The sequence below is a fragment of the Punica granatum genome, chromosome 1, assembly GCF_007655135.1.
Source record: "Punica granatum isolate Tunisia-2019 chromosome 1, ASM765513v2, whole genome shotgun sequence".
Lineage (NCBI taxonomy): Eukaryota > Viridiplantae > Streptophyta > Magnoliopsida > Myrtales > Lythraceae > Punica > Punica granatum.
This window is the reverse complement of record NC_045127.1, coordinates 10530444-10548957: the sequence shown is the minus strand read 5'-3', so window position 1 is coordinate 10548957 and position 18514 is coordinate 10530444. Positions and strand designations below refer to the sequence as shown.

General features: G+C 40.5%; 3 protein-coding genes across 3 annotated transcripts; all 3 read left to right on the top strand.

The window, feature by feature from the left end:
* The first annotated feature begins 651 nt into the window (after positions 1-651).
* On the top strand, positions 652-2591 carry LOC116193167 (uncharacterized protein At2g39795, mitochondrial-like). Its single transcript, XM_031521962.1, has 3 exons — positions 652-971; positions 1587-1912; positions 2180-2591. The coding sequence occupies exons 1-3, from the start codon at positions 708-710 to the stop codon at positions 2343-2345; spliced, it is 756 nt and encodes a 251-aa protein (XP_031377822.1). The 5' UTR covers positions 652-707; the 3' UTR covers positions 2346-2591.
* Positions 2592-7886: 5295 nt separating this feature from the next.
* On the top strand, positions 7887-11301 carry LOC116193121 (accelerated cell death 11). Its single transcript, XM_031521893.1, has 4 exons — positions 7887-8268; positions 8734-8906; positions 10241-10386; positions 10951-11301. Exons 1-4 carry the CDS (start codon positions 8065-8067, stop codon positions 11055-11057), a joined length of 630 nt encoding a protein of 209 aa, XP_031377753.1. The 5' UTR covers positions 7887-8064; the 3' UTR covers positions 11058-11301.
* Positions 11302-12159: 858 nt separating this feature from the next.
* Positions 12160-18367, top strand: LOC116192463 (30-kDa cleavage and polyadenylation specificity factor 30). The gene is made up of 7 exons (XM_031521017.1): positions 12160-12672; positions 13317-13697; positions 15320-15482; positions 15640-15750; positions 16106-16174; positions 16634-16720; positions 17235-18367. Exons 1-7 carry the CDS (start codon positions 12257-12259, stop codon positions 18096-18098), a joined length of 2091 nt encoding a protein of 696 aa, XP_031376877.1. The 5' UTR covers positions 12160-12256; the 3' UTR covers positions 18099-18367.
* The last annotated feature ends 147 nt before the right edge of the window (positions 18368-18514 follow it).

Genomic DNA, 18514 nt, shown 5'->3' with positions numbered 1-18514 from the left:
TCTTATAAATCTCAATTAAGTAAATCTCACATGGAAATAATCGATTCATTCTAGCTAAAATTATTCAAATTCACGAAATTTAACATATGAGATTTAAGTAAGAATATCAAAACAAATAGTGAAATTTGATTTTTTGAAAAAATAAAAAATTATCCTAAAAAATTATCTTTTAATAACTCATAAAAAATCCTAATTAAGAAAATATTTTAGTGTACAACAAAGAGATCAAGATTTTAAGAACTTACCAATGACAACAAAAGATAACAGAAAATCAAGTGCAACGAAAAAAATTATAATCACTAAATTTTATCGGATTAGAAAATTGATAATTTTGAAAATGTTACATCACTATTTTTTTTATGGTTTTCCAATATAATTGTAATATGCGAACTGATCAAAATTCCTAAATATATTTGGATATAATTAGTAGATAGTATATACTTTAGAAAAAGGGAATATTTCTTCCCGAAATATATATATATATATACGCGAATAGATTTGTAAGGAAAGAAAAAGCCAAAAATGAAAGGGAGAAAAAGGGAAAACGATCACGGCGGGCCGGGCCTCTGGTCAATGGGCCAGGTTGGACCGCGGAAGGCCCAACCCAGCCAGAGTATCGTCCGAGTTCTCGTCCTCCTCAGGTTCTCGTCCCTTCTCTTCTTGCAGAGCTTAAACCCTACTGAAACTGAAGCTCTCACTGACCATCAATGGCGCGCTTAGCTCGATCACTCAGAAGCCTTCTCTCTCCGTCTGCTTCCTCTAGGCCGGCTCTACTGCGGGCACATCCCGGTCTCTACTCGCTCTCCTCGCGCTTGGCAGAGAAGCACGCCTCGGCGCCGAGTCCTTATGTTCCCCAAGCTGCAGCCCGGACTTACATTTCTGAAATGCGCAAGTCCGCGTTTGAAGGCAACATACTCAGGATTATCCGCAATGAGATTGAGTACGAGCTCGAGCTCTGTCCTCCCGCTCAGGTTTTAAACCTCTCTGTCTGTATATGTACTGATGGACATCTAGCTGCACTGATAGTAAGAAGGCGGATGCTAGGGGAATGAGTTGCAATCAGTTTGAGCTTATTCTGCACATTGCTCTTCGAAATCATTTGTCGGATGCCATTTTACCGACAGTCTGCGCTTACCAGTTGAATCCTGGGAATTGTCAGTAGCTCCCTAAAGTTAATCCTTGTCTTGATATTGAGGTTTTGCAATCGCCAAGGTGAAGGGCAGCGGTATGGAGTTCATTTTTTAGTCTATAGTAGCTAAATGATGGCTAATTTTCATGTCTGATCATGTCGGCAATTGTACCGTAGACATTATAGCCAATTAGCCATTCTGGGCGCATTCCATTTCGTGCTGCTAGCTGCATTGACTTGCTAGCACTCATCTTTCGACAATAACAATGGTCTAATTCTGGTATGCCTCGCTAGCGACCGGGCATATCCTTTGTTTAATTATGCTGTTGTTCTCAAGGAACTGTTTGTTATCACTCTTTGATTGCTTTGTCTTGGTACTAAAGTCAAACACGAACTTGCATACATCTGCAGGGCTTCATAGTGCCTTTACTCAACAGTTAGATGTATGTTTTTGCAGCCCGTAAACAAGTACGACTCTTTTATTGTGGATGACCGACCTGGGGAGCAATGGATTAGTTTGAAGAGGAAGTATGGGGATAATGAAGACATTGCTATTGAAGCCACCATGTTTGATGGAGCCGTTCCCCTGTCGAAAGCTGCTGTTATTGAGTCTGGAGATGCCATGCAGCTTCATATCACTATATTCGTCACTATCTCCAAGGGAGAAGGTGGTGATGTATTGGAGTTTGTATGCTCAGCTTTGCCTGATAGCATAGAAATACGCAGGCTCTACACCCGTTCGTCGAAGATGCCACCGCAGGTCTACCTGGGACCTCAATTCAAGTAAAGATTATCTATCTATTTTGCACTTACTGTCGCTCTTTGCAAATTGTAATTTTTTTCCTTCTCTATTTTAGTTATAAGAGGCATGTGGATTGATAGCTTAACGATGGAAGTAGATAGGAAGCCCCAAAACCATTTGTCTGACAACTGGAAAATATGAGTTTCTTGACCAAATTTGGGCTTTATACTATCCTGCAGTGACCTTCAAAAAAACTACCAGTCTTTCGATGTTGGAGTGTAGGTTGACATGATCTGTGTTGGTTTCAGGGAGCTGGATAATAAGCTGCAGGAGTTGCTTTACGATTACCTGGAAGAGAGAGGTGTAAGTGATGAACTTGCGGGTTTCTTGCATGAATACATGAGGAATAAAGATAAAATCGAGTTGATCAGGTGGATGGGAACTCTGAAATCTTTTGTCGAGAAGAAACGATGATATTGTGCTCTCTGCTTCTCTTCTTTTGCAGTATTGTTTTGATTAGAGATTAGATAACTGAGCCTCGTACGCCATCATAGTACAATATTTGTTTCAATGGAAGTGCATTCTCTGTCCCTGCAGGACACAAAATTTGTATAAGTCTGCTGAGAGTTTTTCTTTTGGTTAGTTCATGGGACAGAAGTAGAACATTTATAATGTTTGATACAAGAAAAATGAATAGAATGACATAGGCGCTTCATCGCATGGATAGAATAAGATTTATGATTGGATTGAACAAGATTTTGAGATTCGTTCGACTGACACTGTCCAAATTATGTGTTTGGATTGTGCAGTTTGGAAATGAAGTGAGATGATGAATGTGCTATTCTAGTTAATTATCATTAAAATTCTGGAAATAAAAGCAGTCATCGAAGTAATAAAGAAAACTAAAATTAGAAAGTATTGAGAGAAACTGGAGGGAGAGGGGATCGCTGGCTGTAACAACGCCGACCGACCATCATCTCGTTGGTGTGCAAATGAGACTGTTGATCAATAGGTTGCAAAGCTGTTTGGGAGTTGTGAAGCTCCTAATGTCGGAACTTCGTATGGTGATTGATTATGCTCGAGGCACGAATTAGGTGCGTGATTCTGCTCATGGGATCAAATCAAATATATGGCGACTCCAAACCTATTCTATGGAAATAATATGTCACTTATAAGTTATAACAGCACGATTCTCTTATTATAATTTTTTCAAAATGTTATGTCATAATTTTAAGTGTTTTAATGTCTTTTTTTGTTTTTCAAGGGGAATTTAGACTTTGTCACTTACATATCTAGTAATGTCAATTTGAGTATTTGTTAACACACCAAACACTGTAATGTGGATGATCGGTAATTCATCTAGCGGCAATCCATGTTGAGGTAATGTGGATCAACTAGAAAGATGACCGGTAATTGCACCAAACGTCTACTAAAATCACATTACGTGGACACATATATTGCCTAACAAGATGGTTCTAGGAATTCGCCATTGAAGTAACATGCTTCTACCTGATGGAGGAATTTTGCAGAAGTTATAAGCCTTTAATCATATAATCGGATAAAAGCGTTTAGATTCAGTTTGAATTATTCGTGAACACTATTTGTGCCATTGTTATTATATTATAACGCTAGTTTTCTTATTTTTTGCAATTGAATACTTAAAAAATTGGTGAATTATTTTGTTACATTTTGATGGCCATGTTAACTTATGAAAATTGAGAGGTGTTTACCCTTTGAGCTTATGTTGTGCACCAATTTACTTCTTTTGGGCGCACGACTTTTCGTTAAGGGGAAAAAAAAACAAAGGGAGTGTTTGGTTCAGTATTGTTGATTACAAGAAATGTGAAGATTGTAGAAATTTTTTACAATGAAATCATTTTCCCTATATTACAGAGAATGCGAATAATATATTATTTATTTATTTATTGAAATATGATGTGGATTTCACAACTATAATTCCGTTCATATGTTTGTTGAGTTTAAAATTTTTACAGAACATAGTTGTAAATTTTTTAATCTTGAAAAAATTATTACAATGATCAATTTTACTACCAAATGTTGTCAAATATGATGCAAATTTTGAATTTCAATATATAGAATCTCCTCTTTACATTTCACCCAAAAGAAAGAAAAAATCTCCTCCCTACATCCAATCAAACGCCCTCCTAACGTAATTTATTTTTTGGGTGAAAAAGAGTGTGTATTAAATTAACTATTAAGAATAGATATAATTAATAAAAAAGAAAAATAAGAGAGAGGAAAGAATGGATATAATAAAAAACAAAAAAGGAAATGGGAGAGGAAAGGAAAGAGTTGTGTGTGGTTTTGGTCCCTAAAAGATTCTAAAGCCTTGGGTTCGGTCCTTCAAATTTTTTTGTCATTGTTTTCGTCCCTCAATATCAATTTCATCTGATATTTTAGTCCTGCCGTCATCTTACGCGTGTCAATGATGGCGGAAATCTCACGTGGCGGATGAGCTGGACGTAACGCCGTTAACCACCCTCCAAAATTGCCAAAAACAGTGTCATTGTCTTCCTTGATTGAAGGTCGCCCTAAAACCCAAACTGATGCATCCATTCCCGCCAAAATCACTCATCAATGTTGTTCGGATTTTTAGGTCAAACTGAGGGGCCCAAATGCTATAACCGTTGTACAAATCGATTTGGGTGAGTTGAAATTGGGCGGAAGATCTACTATTCGCACATTGAAGAGGCGGAAATTTCAACAACAGTATACTCGATCGAAGCAATTTCCATTTGTTGGCATCGGTCAGTCGAAATTCCCTTCCTTTTTCAATTTTTGTTGTTGAATTACAGTTGAAATATTTGGAATGGCAAAAAGCCGACTTTGGTTGTTGTCACATACTGTAGTGAAGCAAATGTTGTCAAATGCCAGTGCAATAACATGTCTGAGCAGTTCAATGCTGCTATAGTGAAGTATCGAGCAAAACCTATTATCAAAATGTTGGAGGAGATCATGTTATATTTGATGAGAAAGATGAACTCTAGTAGGAATCATATTGCAAGATACGGAGGTACAATCACACCAACTGCACAGTCTAAGTTAGAAATAGCAAATAATGATAGTAAAAAATGGCATGCTCTTTGAGTTAGAGATCCTGACCTTGCAAGGTTTCAGGTGCAACATATATACAGAAGCAACCATCAATATGTTGTTGACTTAAAGATGTCGACCTGTTCATGTGGAGAGTGAGATTTGTGTGGAATCCCTTGTAAGCATGCAGTAGCATGTATACACTTGGTTGTCATTGATGCAGAGAAACATGTCAATCCTTGCTATTATAAGGAAACATAGGAGATGGTTTATGCTCCGTATATTGCTCCACTGAGAGGTGAAGATCAATGGATGAAGTCAGGTGCAGAACCTGTTGAGGCTCCACTTCAAGATTTACCAAGGGTAGTGGTCGTCCAAAAGAAAAGGTCCAAGGCTAATGATGTGCTTCAAAACCCATATAAGTCTAAGAGGAAGTACAATGAAATACAATGTGGAAGGTATGGTGAGAAATGACACAATGTGAAGAGATGCAAGGGTATAATATCGAACGAGAAGCAAAGAAAGAAGGCTATGATCGATACCACCCCCCAAAATGCCTTAGCTTTACCCTTTGAGACTCGGCTTACAGGAGAAGAAGTGCAGGTATACTGACTTCAATTATATATTTTTTCCCCTTTATACTGTTGATCTGTGAAATTGACAAACTATTGCCTTTAAGGAGTGGCATCAAGCATGGTCCAGCAGCCATAGATGATGTCTCAAGAAGCATATAACATTTCTCAGCCTACCATGACTCATCCAGAACCAAGGAGACCTCAGAAGCTAGCAATCAAACCAATGAGAAGAAAACCAACAACGAATGATTCAAGCAATGGTGCACCAACGTTAATCTCACCAAATCAGACTCAACATTCAATTGCACCAACCACGTTCATTCATAATATTATTGTAGAGGTGGGTTATTGTTCTTATGTGCCTGTGCCAGTGCTGGTGTATTTTAATGTGCTCATCTGCTTGTGCTGGTGTATTTTCATGTGCTCAGTGATATGCTTGTGCTTGTGGTACTAAACTGTGCAGGGAAATGATTGTATTTGTCTTTTGGTGCCTGTGTAAGTTCAGGCTACTAAATTTTGTTGTGCTTGTGCTACTAAACTTTGCAGTGAAATGATGTGCTTGTGCTTGTACTGCTGAATTTTGCAGGAAATGTCACCATCGATGTGTTAGCATTTGGCTAGTGGCCCCTCCAATGCTCATGTTGTCTCAGGACCAAGAGAACCTAAGAAACCAGCAAACAAGCCAAAAAAGGATTCAAGGAAGCGAAATAAGTAGTCTATTCTGTATAGAGAAGATTGTGGTTTGTGAATACTTTTGATAATGTTAGGAGTATTTGTGGCCATTGGCTTTTGATACCTTTTTGTATAGAGAAGAATTTGATACCATTTTGTATGGAGAAGAATGTTAAAGAGTGGCAAGGAATGTTCATATGGCGTGTTCCATCATTACAAATAGTACAAGTTTTTTTGGTACACATGGTTTACATATTGCAAGTTGGTATATTGATTGCAAGTTGGAAATAGTATTGTGATTGCATTTGTAATACAATCAGGTAAAAACCAAATGCAAGTTCCAGAGTAGTGAAATCAAATTGCATATGGTAAACGTATAAAAGATGCAGATGGAGATGGACAAATGGATAAGAACTTGGCAAATGAATTTCATTATCAACATCAATACAAACCAAGTCATACACAAGGCTGAGTTGGACAAGAACTTGCATGGGCCGTTTGGATTCAAAGTTAAAGTTACTTTGATTTTGATTGTGGAAAAGGACAAGTGAGATGTGATTATAAATTTGACTTGGGAAACGTGTGTTTTTGTTGTGTAGTGTGTTGAGTTAAAGTTAAAGTTAAAATTTTTGAATTGGGAAATGTATATTTTTGTTGTGTAGCGTGTCGAGTTAAAATTAAAATTAAAATCAATTATCTTTGAATCCAAACGGGCCAGCAAAAACTTCCAACTTATTACTTTAACACTACAACATCAATCCAACATATCCTAACTAACTAAAATTACCCACAATCCATCCATAACCAAGCTCAGAACCACCCACAGCAATCCTCACAACCAACAAGCTCACTCGACAATCACAAGCTCAGAAAACAACAATATTCACAACCAACACACACTCGATTTTCTGATCTTTGTTCATCTTTTTCTTCTGCAATTGAATTGTAATTGGAGTGGCAAGTGATTAAGGCTTCTTTCCCTCACATGAACTTCTTCCTTCCTCTTAAATTGAGCTATAATTTCGAGTGAGCAGCCTCCAATTTCTTCCTCCAAAGCCTCGTACTTCTTCCAATTGTTGAGTAATTGGAGTGGCCAGCCTCGAAATTGAGTGCCCAGCCTCGGACTTCTTCCGATTGAGTGGCCAACCTCCAATTTCGAGGCTGGCTACTCCAATTACCCAACAATCGGAAGAAGTATGAGGCTTTGGAGGAAGAAATTGAAGGCTGCTCACTCAAAATTGGAGTGGCCAGCCTCGAAATTGAGTGCCTAGCCTCGGACTTCTTCCTTCAAAGCCTCGAACCTCTTCATTCATCTGCACTATATTTGCAATTGCAGCTAGGGTTTCGAATTTGGGGGAGCGAAATCGCAATTAGGGATTGTAATTGGCAAATTGGGGATTCTGGGTAATAGGCTTTCAAGGGAGGCATTCAACGCACCGTTTTTTTTGTTGAGTAAGAGGGGGGAACGACGTCGTTTAGGGCGACCTTCGATCGAGGAAGGCAACGACGTCGTTTTTGACAATTTGGGGGGTGGTTAATGGCGTTACGTCCAGTTCATCTGTCACGTGAGATTTTTGTTCGTTGACACTTGCAAGATGATGCAGGACTAAAACATTAGACAAATGGATATTGATGGACGAAAACAATGGCAAAAATTTTAGAGGGACCGAACCAAGGCTTTGGAATCTTTTTAAGGACCAAAACCGCAGCCAACTCAAAGAGAAAAGGAGGAAGGCACATCACGTGATACGTCCAAACAATTGGTTGGGAATTGGATTCTCCTCTTCTTTTGCAGCGGTGGAACTCTCCGGCGCCGGCGACGAACGGACGGAGGTAGGGAGAGGGAGAATCCGTAGACAGTGAGAGGGCCGAGGTCTCCTTCCCCGGCTCCAATGGCGAACGCAGCGGACAGCGACAAGCCGCTGAGGAAGATAGCCGAGGCTTTCAAGGAGCTAGCGATTGTCGTGAACTCCCAGGATGCGGGAGGGGCTGACGTCTCCGTCGCACCTTTCTCTCGCGCCTGCTCCCTCGTCTCCCCTCTCTTCGGCTGCCTGGGCATCGCTTTCAAGTTCGCCGAGATGGATTACGTCGCCAAGGTTATTATCATCCTCCTCCAATTCACCCTCTCTCTTTCTCACTCCCACTTGCTTCCTCACTTCTTCATCATTTCTCGCCATCGCTTTCTATGATTGATTCCATTTCAACGAAGCTAAAGTATGATTTGCGCATTGATAAAAGCTTTGCCGTGGCTTCATGTATCTTTCCGGTGCTCCTCTTGATTAGCAATTGGACTCTAGGCTTTTCGGAGCATTGATATTGTTTGTTGCGCTCGAACACGAAGTGACCGTATTCGTTGATTTCTTATTATGGGAGCTGCAGGAGTGTAAATCGTAATATCGTCTCTCTCCTTTTGTTTATGTACGCAAAATCACCGTGGTCGGCTGCTTTATGTATTGCACATACTTCATTGGGTTTACTTGGTGTTCCCATGGATGTCAGATTATTCAGCTCTCTCTTATGATGCTTCGGATCCATGCTTAGGGGTCAATTTTCGGTGACAGGTTAATGATCTTCTAGAGGCATCCAAATCTATCAACACCCTGCACACTTTGATTGATCTCGACGTGGAAGGAAACTGCGTCCGGAAAGCTGGGAGTCGTACCAGAAACCTTTTGCGGGTCAAGCGCGGCCTGGACATGGTCAGGGTGCTGTTTGAGGAAATTCTAGCAACAGGGTATGTCATTGACTCTGGCTCCTTAAAATTTTGTCCTTACACGACTCTGGAAGCATTTTCCTTGTAATTGAGGTTAGCAATGAGAAGGGCATAGATGAAGTTGACAAGGTTAGGAGGGGTAATAAGAATTTTGTGAGTTGGAGAATTGGGAGATTGTGACAGGTAATACATGGTTAGTCAATGAAATGACCTTTAATGAAAGGGTTAGAGCTATTGTCCCTCTACTTTGGATGTTGCAGTAGCCTCTTTGAAAAGTAATAGGAAACTTTTAAGGGTGCAATTTCCTTTCATGCTGGACCGAAGTTTAGCCTGCCATCAGGTGTCACGCGATTACATTTTATTGTGGGGAACATAAAGGCTGTGAAGTTTATATAAATTTTCTTCAGTATTTGATAATTTCAAATCGTTCTAAGCTGGGGGTTTGTAAGTATGCAAACATAGGACGGTACTTTCAAGATTAGAATGACAATACTTTGTTAGGTTATGGGTTGGCTTTTCTTTTTCTTCCAGATACTTATTTTGGATGGGATTTAGATTTCTCGACTACTATAGCTTCTGGATTTTTTTCTTTGTTACTATTTAGTAGCTTAGAAAGCCATTGGGGGATATTCTGAGAGTGTATAATGCTTATTGTATTGCTTATATTGTTATACGTGTTTTGGGACCTTCTATGTTGCTGAGCATCATGCTAGGCGGCAACCGTTCTTGTTTTAATTTTAGTACGTAAGATGTAGATTTATAGAGTACTTGTTTATGAGGAGAGGAATTGTTTGGATATAAGGATTGGTTAGCTAAATGCACAATATGGCTACTAAAATGAGGTTTGACATAGTTCCAGATTTACTTCAATATAAAAGATAATTGATTGATGAACTTATAAAGAGGGCAATGCTTTTGTGATGATGAATCCAGCGAATATGGCTGCCTTCAAGCAGAACTGTCTTTGTACTTTGTCTTGAGGGACGAGAATATGAGTTGAACGTGTGAGCCTATCGGATGAAATATAAGTTAATTGGTAAATAAAAAGAATATACGAGAAATTCTTACCAGTTTGAGTTGACTGCAAGTGGCTCGACTTCCTTTCCCCCAGAAAGGCCTATTCTTGCCTGGAATTGTTGCTATCTCCAATGGTCACTCTTTGCAGGCCAATTCATAATTTCATCTGTTATGGAAAACAAAAGAACATTATTCATAAAAACATAAAAGAGTGTTTAATTTCAGTATCTGAAGATTTAATGAGTGGTTTGGTTGATGCCCGCTTCTTATGATCAAATGTCTCCCTTGAGCCATCATTGCTTTGGAAAATTTATTAGTTTCCTGTCTACCATTGGCAGGGGAAATTCCTTGAAAGATCCAGCGTCTAAAGCTTATGCTCAGGTTTTTGCTCCTCATCATGGTTGGGCTATTAGGAAAGCTGTAGCTGCGGGAATGTATGCCCTCCCTACAAGAGCGCAGCTATTGAGGAAACTCAATGAAGATGGTGAGTCTGTAACCTCGATGAACGTCTGATTTTCTGTTTATGAACAAGCTGGTTGACATTGGGGGGTGGCTTCCTTAGTCTGTTTGCTTATTCCTCTATATATTAGCCTGTAACGTGCTAAACTTTAGACTGCTCTATCTTGGACTCGTACCCTGCATGTCCTTGTTAGAGACTTTTGGTACAAAGAGATTCGTCTTTCTAGACTTTGATCTTTGTCAAGCTGCCCATGATATTGAAAAGGACATATCTCAGGGGCGTAAAACAAATGCTGCAAATTAGATACATCTTACTTTCAGATGCCAGGAATGTTGGTAGGTAGATATAATCAACAGATTGCAGAACATGGACCGTCAAAGTACTGTGGTTGGATATTTTGAGATAGCCTAGTTCTGATGAGATAGTATCTTGGTGGAAACTATTGATGAAATGCCGAGGCGCATGTTCCACCAGCATATGCTAAAATATAGTTCCTTCCTAGTGCAGTTAAGATCTGTGCTCACGATCATTCTGATTTGCTTTAGATAATCCCTTCCTCTCTTACTCTCTGATCATTTCTGCTGTCAGAAAACTCGGCAAGAATTCATATGCAGAGTTACATCACGGCATCAACTCCTCTTATTCTCTACATCAACGGACTCTTTACTTCTAGAGATTTGGGCGTCGACTGGTAAAACACAGGTTGCATTTTTTGTGCCATGCGCTACTATATACCATTTGTAGGGCATTGGGAATAAAATGTAATTAGTTTTATCTTTTTAATCTCGACTCTGGTAGTCTTTCTGCAAATGGAAGCATAAAGCCATTGTTGTTTCAATATCATCATTTCCGCGATGGGCTTTATTTTATTTGCACATTGAAACATGTAGTATGAGCAGAGTTCAGATCGAAGGCAAACGGGGGAATGAATTATCACAATGTTATGGAACATGATGAGTTCTGTACCCAAGCACAAGTGTTTGAAGGGTGAAAATAACATATCATCGAGGAAGGATTCTAAGGAACGAAGTTGTTTTTATCTCGAGAGATAAAATACTTCTGTGGAAAGATGCTTTACTTTGATTTTGATGCCATTCAAGCTCTATCGATTCGAAGAAATTAATAAACCGCCCGAAAGTAACTTTGATCAATGCAGTTCGCTCTGGGATTTCACCGCGCACAAGTATCTCTTCCGTTGATTCGATATCCAATGGCCCCACAGGTCTAACTATGTATTGTGAGAAATTAACGAGACCACTGCAAATCTTTATCCCATGACATCAGCCAGTTTGCGAAGTTGCTCTGAATAACGGAATGGTACCAGCGACGTGACTAATTTGTTATTGTTATTGGCTTTGTCAATGGTGCCATCTACCCGTCATGAAATATAAACTTCATGGTGTAAAATTGGTACTATGTAAACTTTAGCATGGATATATTATACTGCCCCATATATATATATATATATTTAAAAATAGCTAACATGTAAATTGAAATCAAAATAAATATAGAGTCGTCGTTTGCGCCTTCACCTGATAATTAAGAGATTTTAAATTTAACACTCTTTATGAAACTATCCGTGTCCCTTTATGCTATTGAAACTTTTATTTCATTATACTAAATCTATAGACTTTCCTCGCAATCGAAAATTCTTTGCAGCGGAAAAAAAATGTAAAAATTGAAATTAGTGTGGAAAAATGGCCCCGAACGTAAACCTTCGGGGTTCAAAATGTAATTTTCTCAAACTAAGGGACTGATGAGGATATTCGGAACGCTGCGCCTCCCCGTCGTCCTGAACTCAAAACTCAACAGGAAAGCAAAATGAGCTGAAACCTCTCTCTCTCCCTCCCTGACAACATCGGAGAGTTGACGACAGCATAACGAAGAGCCTCTCATGGAGGACGCCGAAGGTGTTCTCAGCTTCGACTTCGAGGGCGGCCTCGACACCGGCCCCCCCAACCCCGCCTCCTCCTCGGTTCCCGCCTCCAACAATCCCGATCCCTCCTCTGCTGCTGCCACCGCCGCCGCCCCCTCCTCCGCCGTTGGAGGAGGCGGGGGCGGCGTGGCCTCCGCTCCGGGCGCCGACCCTGGCTCGGGCGGGCCTAATCCCATGGGGAGGCGGAGCTTCAGGCAGACGGTGTGCAGGCACTGGCTGAGGAGCTTGTGCATGAAGGGCGACGCCTGCGGGTTCCTGCACCAGTACGACAAGTCCAGGATGCCGATTTGCCGCTTCTTCCGCCTATACGGGGAGTGCCGCGAGCAGGACTGCGTCTACAAGCACACCAACGAGGACATCAAGGAGTGTAACATGTCTGTCCTTTCTCTTCTCTCTCTTCGACCTGCGACATGGGATCACATGACATAGAAAATTCTGGTTTCGGAGGATGTTTTGTTAAACTTGGTGGGATTTATCATTAGGAAAAAAAGGTCAAGACTTTAATCCTCCGCACAATGTTGATGTTGACTGGGAAAGGTTATTGTTGTTGTTCTTGAAGATAGTGCAAGGCTTTTACATGGTCGAAGCTCTTTGTATATGTTTTCAGATTGCTGCATCTAGTTTCTGTTTCGTGAGAGTGGAAACACAAAATTGGAGCGTTTGGCTTATAATTGCTGCACTAAACCTGCTCTCTTGATAAGCATTGGAGCATCTCTGCTGATACTGCATCTTACTGTGTGCCATATCTATCTTTCTTTGGCAATTGATGGATTTCCTACTGAGTGGAATATCATTTCCTGTGATCTTTTGCTCGGGTATTGTTAGCTTTAGTATATATCGGAGAGTTTTTGGTGCTCTGATAAGCTTGATTTGCTTTTCTTCTGTCAGTTTGTGCGTGTGCCCACGTGTTTGCATTAAAAGATTTTTAAACAGAATATGGCCAATTCTATGTTTTAAGGGGCGTTAGAGCAGTTGAATCCCTTTACTTATGGGTATGGCGATATTCTTGTAACTGTAGGTACAAGTTGGGTTTCTGTCCAAATGGTCCTGATTGCCGGTATAGGCATGCAAAAATGCCTGGGCCACCGCCTCCGGTTGAAGAAGTCCTCCAAAAGATCCAACAGCTCACTTCCTACTATGGCAATTCAAATAGATTCTTCCAGCAACGTAATAATGGTGTTCCTCAACAAACTGAAAAATCTCCGCTTCAGCAAGGCCCCAACAATATAAATCAGGGAGGCGCCAAACCTTCTCCAGCAGAGTCTGCTAATGTGCAGCAGCAACAGCATGTTCAACAAACTCACCAACCAGTCGTCCAGACGCAGTCACAGAATCAGTCAGGTGGCCTGCCTAATCCAACAGGGAAAGGTCCTTCTCCTTTGCCTCAAGGAGTATCTAGGTGTGTTCAGAGTCCCAAGGTCTTTCAAGTAATTAAGTATTAATACTCTAAAAAGTAAATGAATACTTGTATTTCTTCTATACACTGTAAAGAGGTTAATTGACATTCGTAATCTTCCTCCTAGATTGAAAAGTTATTGACCCTGTGTTTCAGTTTAAAGATCTGGCTACATGTCTTCACTCTATGCATCATATATGTGACGATGAGCTAGCTTTTCAAGGCTCTTCTGTTCTTTGCTTTTGATAAATGCGTGATTTAGCACGTATGTCTGTACTGGTAGCACTGACACATACTCTCTTAGATCTACATATAATGCTCCTGTCTGAAACTAGGAATGCCAAATGACTGGTGATTCCTCTAGTACTGAAAAGAAAATGTGTGTGACATTTTCCCTTATTAAGAAATGAAAAGGTGCTGCCATAGATAAGTCTGGCAGTTGGGAGTGGCACGATAATTATGACAGACAGCAGTGGAATAGTTTAGAAAGAGTCTCCCATGTCTATTTAAACATGTATAATGCACCCATATGTTAGCAATGCTGAAGACCCACTTTGCTGAAGGTATTAAGAGTTTTTCTTTTTTAATTTTTACTTCTTTCAAAGCTTCTTCATTAATCTCATTCTTACCTTCGTCATTCTAAGTATAAGATTTTCAACCCATAAGATTTGCTCTTCAAAGACCAGGAACAAGTATAAACTTTATTTCCTGTATTGCCACTGTTATTTTTGGGAACATTATGTCTTTCATTATAAAGCTGTTGGAAAGGAACAAATGTGAGTGAATGGATTAGTAGTTAAAGAAAAAGACCAAAAAAAAAATCTGGTCGGAAGTTTTCAATTCATTGGAGAAGTCATGTAGGAACTTCTAGTAAGCAGTTTCACTAAAGTCCAGTTAGGGCTATGAGCTTTATCATTGAAAATCCCCCAGATGGCAAAACCATAAACTTCTTACAAAATGGAGACACTATTTTCAAACTGCATGTTTCCATGCTTTAGTGATGTTCTGCATTGAAGTTACCAATCTGTTGGTCTCCTCTTTAAATACTATGTACATGCGTTTTGCACTTGCAGAAGCAGTTCTAAATTCATGTATTGGTCTCTGCTTTTTATCTTCTAGTCTTTAAGTATCATCCTGATGTGTACCGTCTTTGGTGTATTTGCATTGAACCTTGTACTATTAAAATTTTGACCCTACCCTATTGCATAGTTAGATAACTTTTAACCTTCTGTATTCCAACATGTGCCAATAGTATATATGTTAAGATTCAGTGACCTAGCATAGTTATTCCCTTTTCTTCTTCTTGCTCGGAGAACAACATTCCTTAGCTTGTTGCAGGAGTTGCGCTTTTATCAGTGCAATTGTTCCTTGATTGTGTTATAATTGAAAATTCATCGATGATCTGACAGATCAATTGTGAGGTGTAACTTAGACCTGTTAAAATCCATCAAGTGAGATTCCCTGATGGTATTGGTTGGAGTTTTGTGCATGTGCTACTTTTTGCTTTCCTCGAGCCCCTGACCCATTGCTGTATGTTTGCTCTCTTTGTTAATCTATCATTTCAATTACCCGGTCAGACTTTTGATCCATGTCCATGTGTCTTTGTCTTAAATGTGAAATCTTAGGTATTTTATTGTAAAAAGTTGTAACCGTGAAAATCTGGAATTATCTGTACAACAAGGAGTTTGGGCAACCCAGAGGAGCAACGAAGCCAAACTGAATGAGGCTTTTGACTCTACTGAAAATGTGATTTTGATCTTTTCTGTCAATCGTACTCGTCATTTCCAGGTGTGTTTCGAATTATCCTCTATGACTTATTAGATCCATGCATTAGATCCTGTACTTAGATAAAAGGGCTTCGAACGACTGTATAATTTTTTTTTTCTGGTTTTTTTTATCCTTTTACTTTTGTTTCATTAACATTCAAAAGGGCATGGTCTGTTAGGGTTGTGCAAAGATGACATCTCGGATAGGTGGAGCTGTTATTGGAGGGAATTGGAAGTATGCACATGGAACAGCACACTATGGGAGGAATTTTTCAGTCAAGTGGTTAAAGGTAAACTTTTCTTTTGCCTGAGCCTTATATCCATATTAACACGTGAACTGTTTCTCTGGCATATTGACCGTCATTGTTGTCGCAAGAGTTATCTTAAATGCTTACGATGGAAGATGCTACAGCTCCATTCAGTTTTTTTAATTGCTATCATGCCTGTTATGCCATCGTTGCTTTTCTTTTTCCTCATCCATCCCTCCCTCATTTCGTGTCATATGTAAGTTACACTGATGAATCAATGTTAGCCTGTTTTTTTAATTTGAATATTTTGATAGTCATCAAATAGCAGGTTGAATAGCACTTGCCTTTCTTCCTTTCTCATTGAGGTGTTTTCTTTTGATTTTTTTTTTCCCTGCAGTTATGTGAATTGTCCTTCCAAAAAACTCGCCATCTGAGGAACCCATACAATGAAAACCTACCAGTGAAGGTAAAATCTTGGGTCCCAAGGATCTACATTGGGTAAAGTAGAAATTTTTTTTATCGTGTATTGGCTAATTTCAATTCTCAGTTCATGGCATAAAACCTCTTTCACCGGGCCTTTCTTCTTTGAGGCATTTCTTAGTGAGTTTAAATCTTTTTTGACCGTTTTAGTTTGTGAATAGTCGTGGCATGGTTTAGGCCACTTTTCCCTTGGGATTCTCTGCCCAAAGGAATAGGTCTCCTTGCGAAATTCGCAAAAGCATGGTGCAGTTGATAATTGGTATGCTTTTGTCAATATATTTAAGACATTTGTGGCTCTTAGCCTCATGGGAACTTATTTACTGGCTCAGACAAGTTCTGTTGACGAGTGCATGGTTGGGTTGCTGGTGATATTTGGTCTGCTGGTACATTATTATATACATTCAAGAATTTCTGCTCACCACTATGGGGCATCTCACATCTGCAGATAAGTAGGGACTGTCAAGAGTTAGAGCCTTCCATTGGTGAGCAGTTGGCTTCCTTGCTTTACCTCGAGCCAGATAGTGAACTTATGGTACGTCTTCTGTTAACAATAATGAAGCAAGCAAGAAATATGCAAGAATTGACTTTGCAAGAATGAAGCAAGCAACCTTGCTTTTCTTCTCATCTTTGGAATCTCCTTAATGGATGTGTTAGATTTGTAAGTGGATGGAGCATCTTCTGTCTGGGAACTTTGGCTTAGCCATTCACCCTTGAACTTGTATGCTCCTTAGGTTATATGGGCTAAAGATTAAAAGGAAATCTGAGAAACTGAAAGCCATGTGAAGAAAAATGAGATTGTTTGCCCCATACTTGCATAATCTGTTTGTTGGTACTTGCAAGCAGTCAAATTTTCAGGTTATAATAAATCTGGAGATCTATAGCAGGCTTGATTAAAACATTAAAGAGATGTTAAGCTCGTTGGGCAGTGACTGCAATATGCATGTATCTTCTAAGTTCATGAGACAGACCGAAATTGATTTTGGATGCAATGGGTATTCCTCGGATATAGGAAAATTTGACTCATTCCTTTCTTATCATGGCATCAGGCCATATCCCTTGCAGCAGAATCCAAGAGGGAAGAGGAAAAGGCGAAAGGATTAAATCCAGATAATGGTGCTGAAAACCCTGATATTGTTCCTTTCGACGACAATGAAGAAGAGGAGGAAGAGGAGGAGGAAGAAGAGGAAAGTGAAGAGGAGGAGGAAGGCTATGGCTCTGGCTTTGGGCCAGGATCTCAGGGTAGAGGGAGGGGTAGAGGGATGATGTGGCCTCCGATGCCACTGGCGCGTGGGGCCCGGCCAATGCCTGGAATGCGAGGTTTCCCTCCCATGATGATGGGCCCCGATGGATTCTCCTATGGGCCTGATGGTTTTGGGATGCCAGACCTATTCGGGATGGGCCCACCTCGTCCCCCTTTTCCTCCTTATGGACCAAGATTCTCTGGGGATTTCCCTGGCCCTGGAGCTGGCATGATGTTCCCTGGACGGCCTGGGCAACCCGGGTCATTTCCACCAGGACCTGGTGGGTTTGGTATGATGATGGGACGCGGTCCCCCCTTCATGGGAGGCCCTCGTGCTGCTGGTGGTCGTCCCTCAATTCTTCCACCACCTCCTCCACCCCCTCAGAGTGGGGGTGGTCGGATCGTAAAGAAGCCAGTGGGGTCTAACGAGAGATACGGTGGTGGATCAGAACAAGGCAGGGCTGCAAGCGATCATGACTCGCTCAACCAGCCAGGAGGGGGGCCCTCCAGGGCAATTCATGGAGAGCAATTCGGTGGAAACAACAGCTATAGGAATGAATACGACAGCGAGAGCGAGGATGAAGCACCCAGGAGATCGAGGCATGGGGATGCAAGGAAGAAGCGTCGTGGCGCTGAATCAGATGCTGCGAATATGGGCTCGGAGCACTAGCAGAAAAGGCAACCCTTGCTTGGTCTATCTTTATGAAGTACACCAACTGATCAGCATAGGCAGGCATTGTACATCATCCATAAGGGATTACGTCCCGTTCTCCAGCTGATTTTGTCCAATACGTATCTAAAATTGCGATTTCATTAGGCCTGTTTGTTGAGGTGAGGTTAGGCATTGTGATGTGTAGAATTTTGTATGAGCCTCATTGGATGCCTTGGATAGAGGAAGTCTTTCTATATATATAGATTCTCCTTTGCGTATCATTAGCATTGAAACATTTGTTCTGTACATCGGAATGGCCTGTTCATAAGGACAGAAGAAGATTATCACCGTAGAAGCAAAAGCAAATACGGAACATGGGATAGAGTAGCAATGCTCTTTTTATCTGTAACAGGGGCCGGCACTGGCAGGGTTCA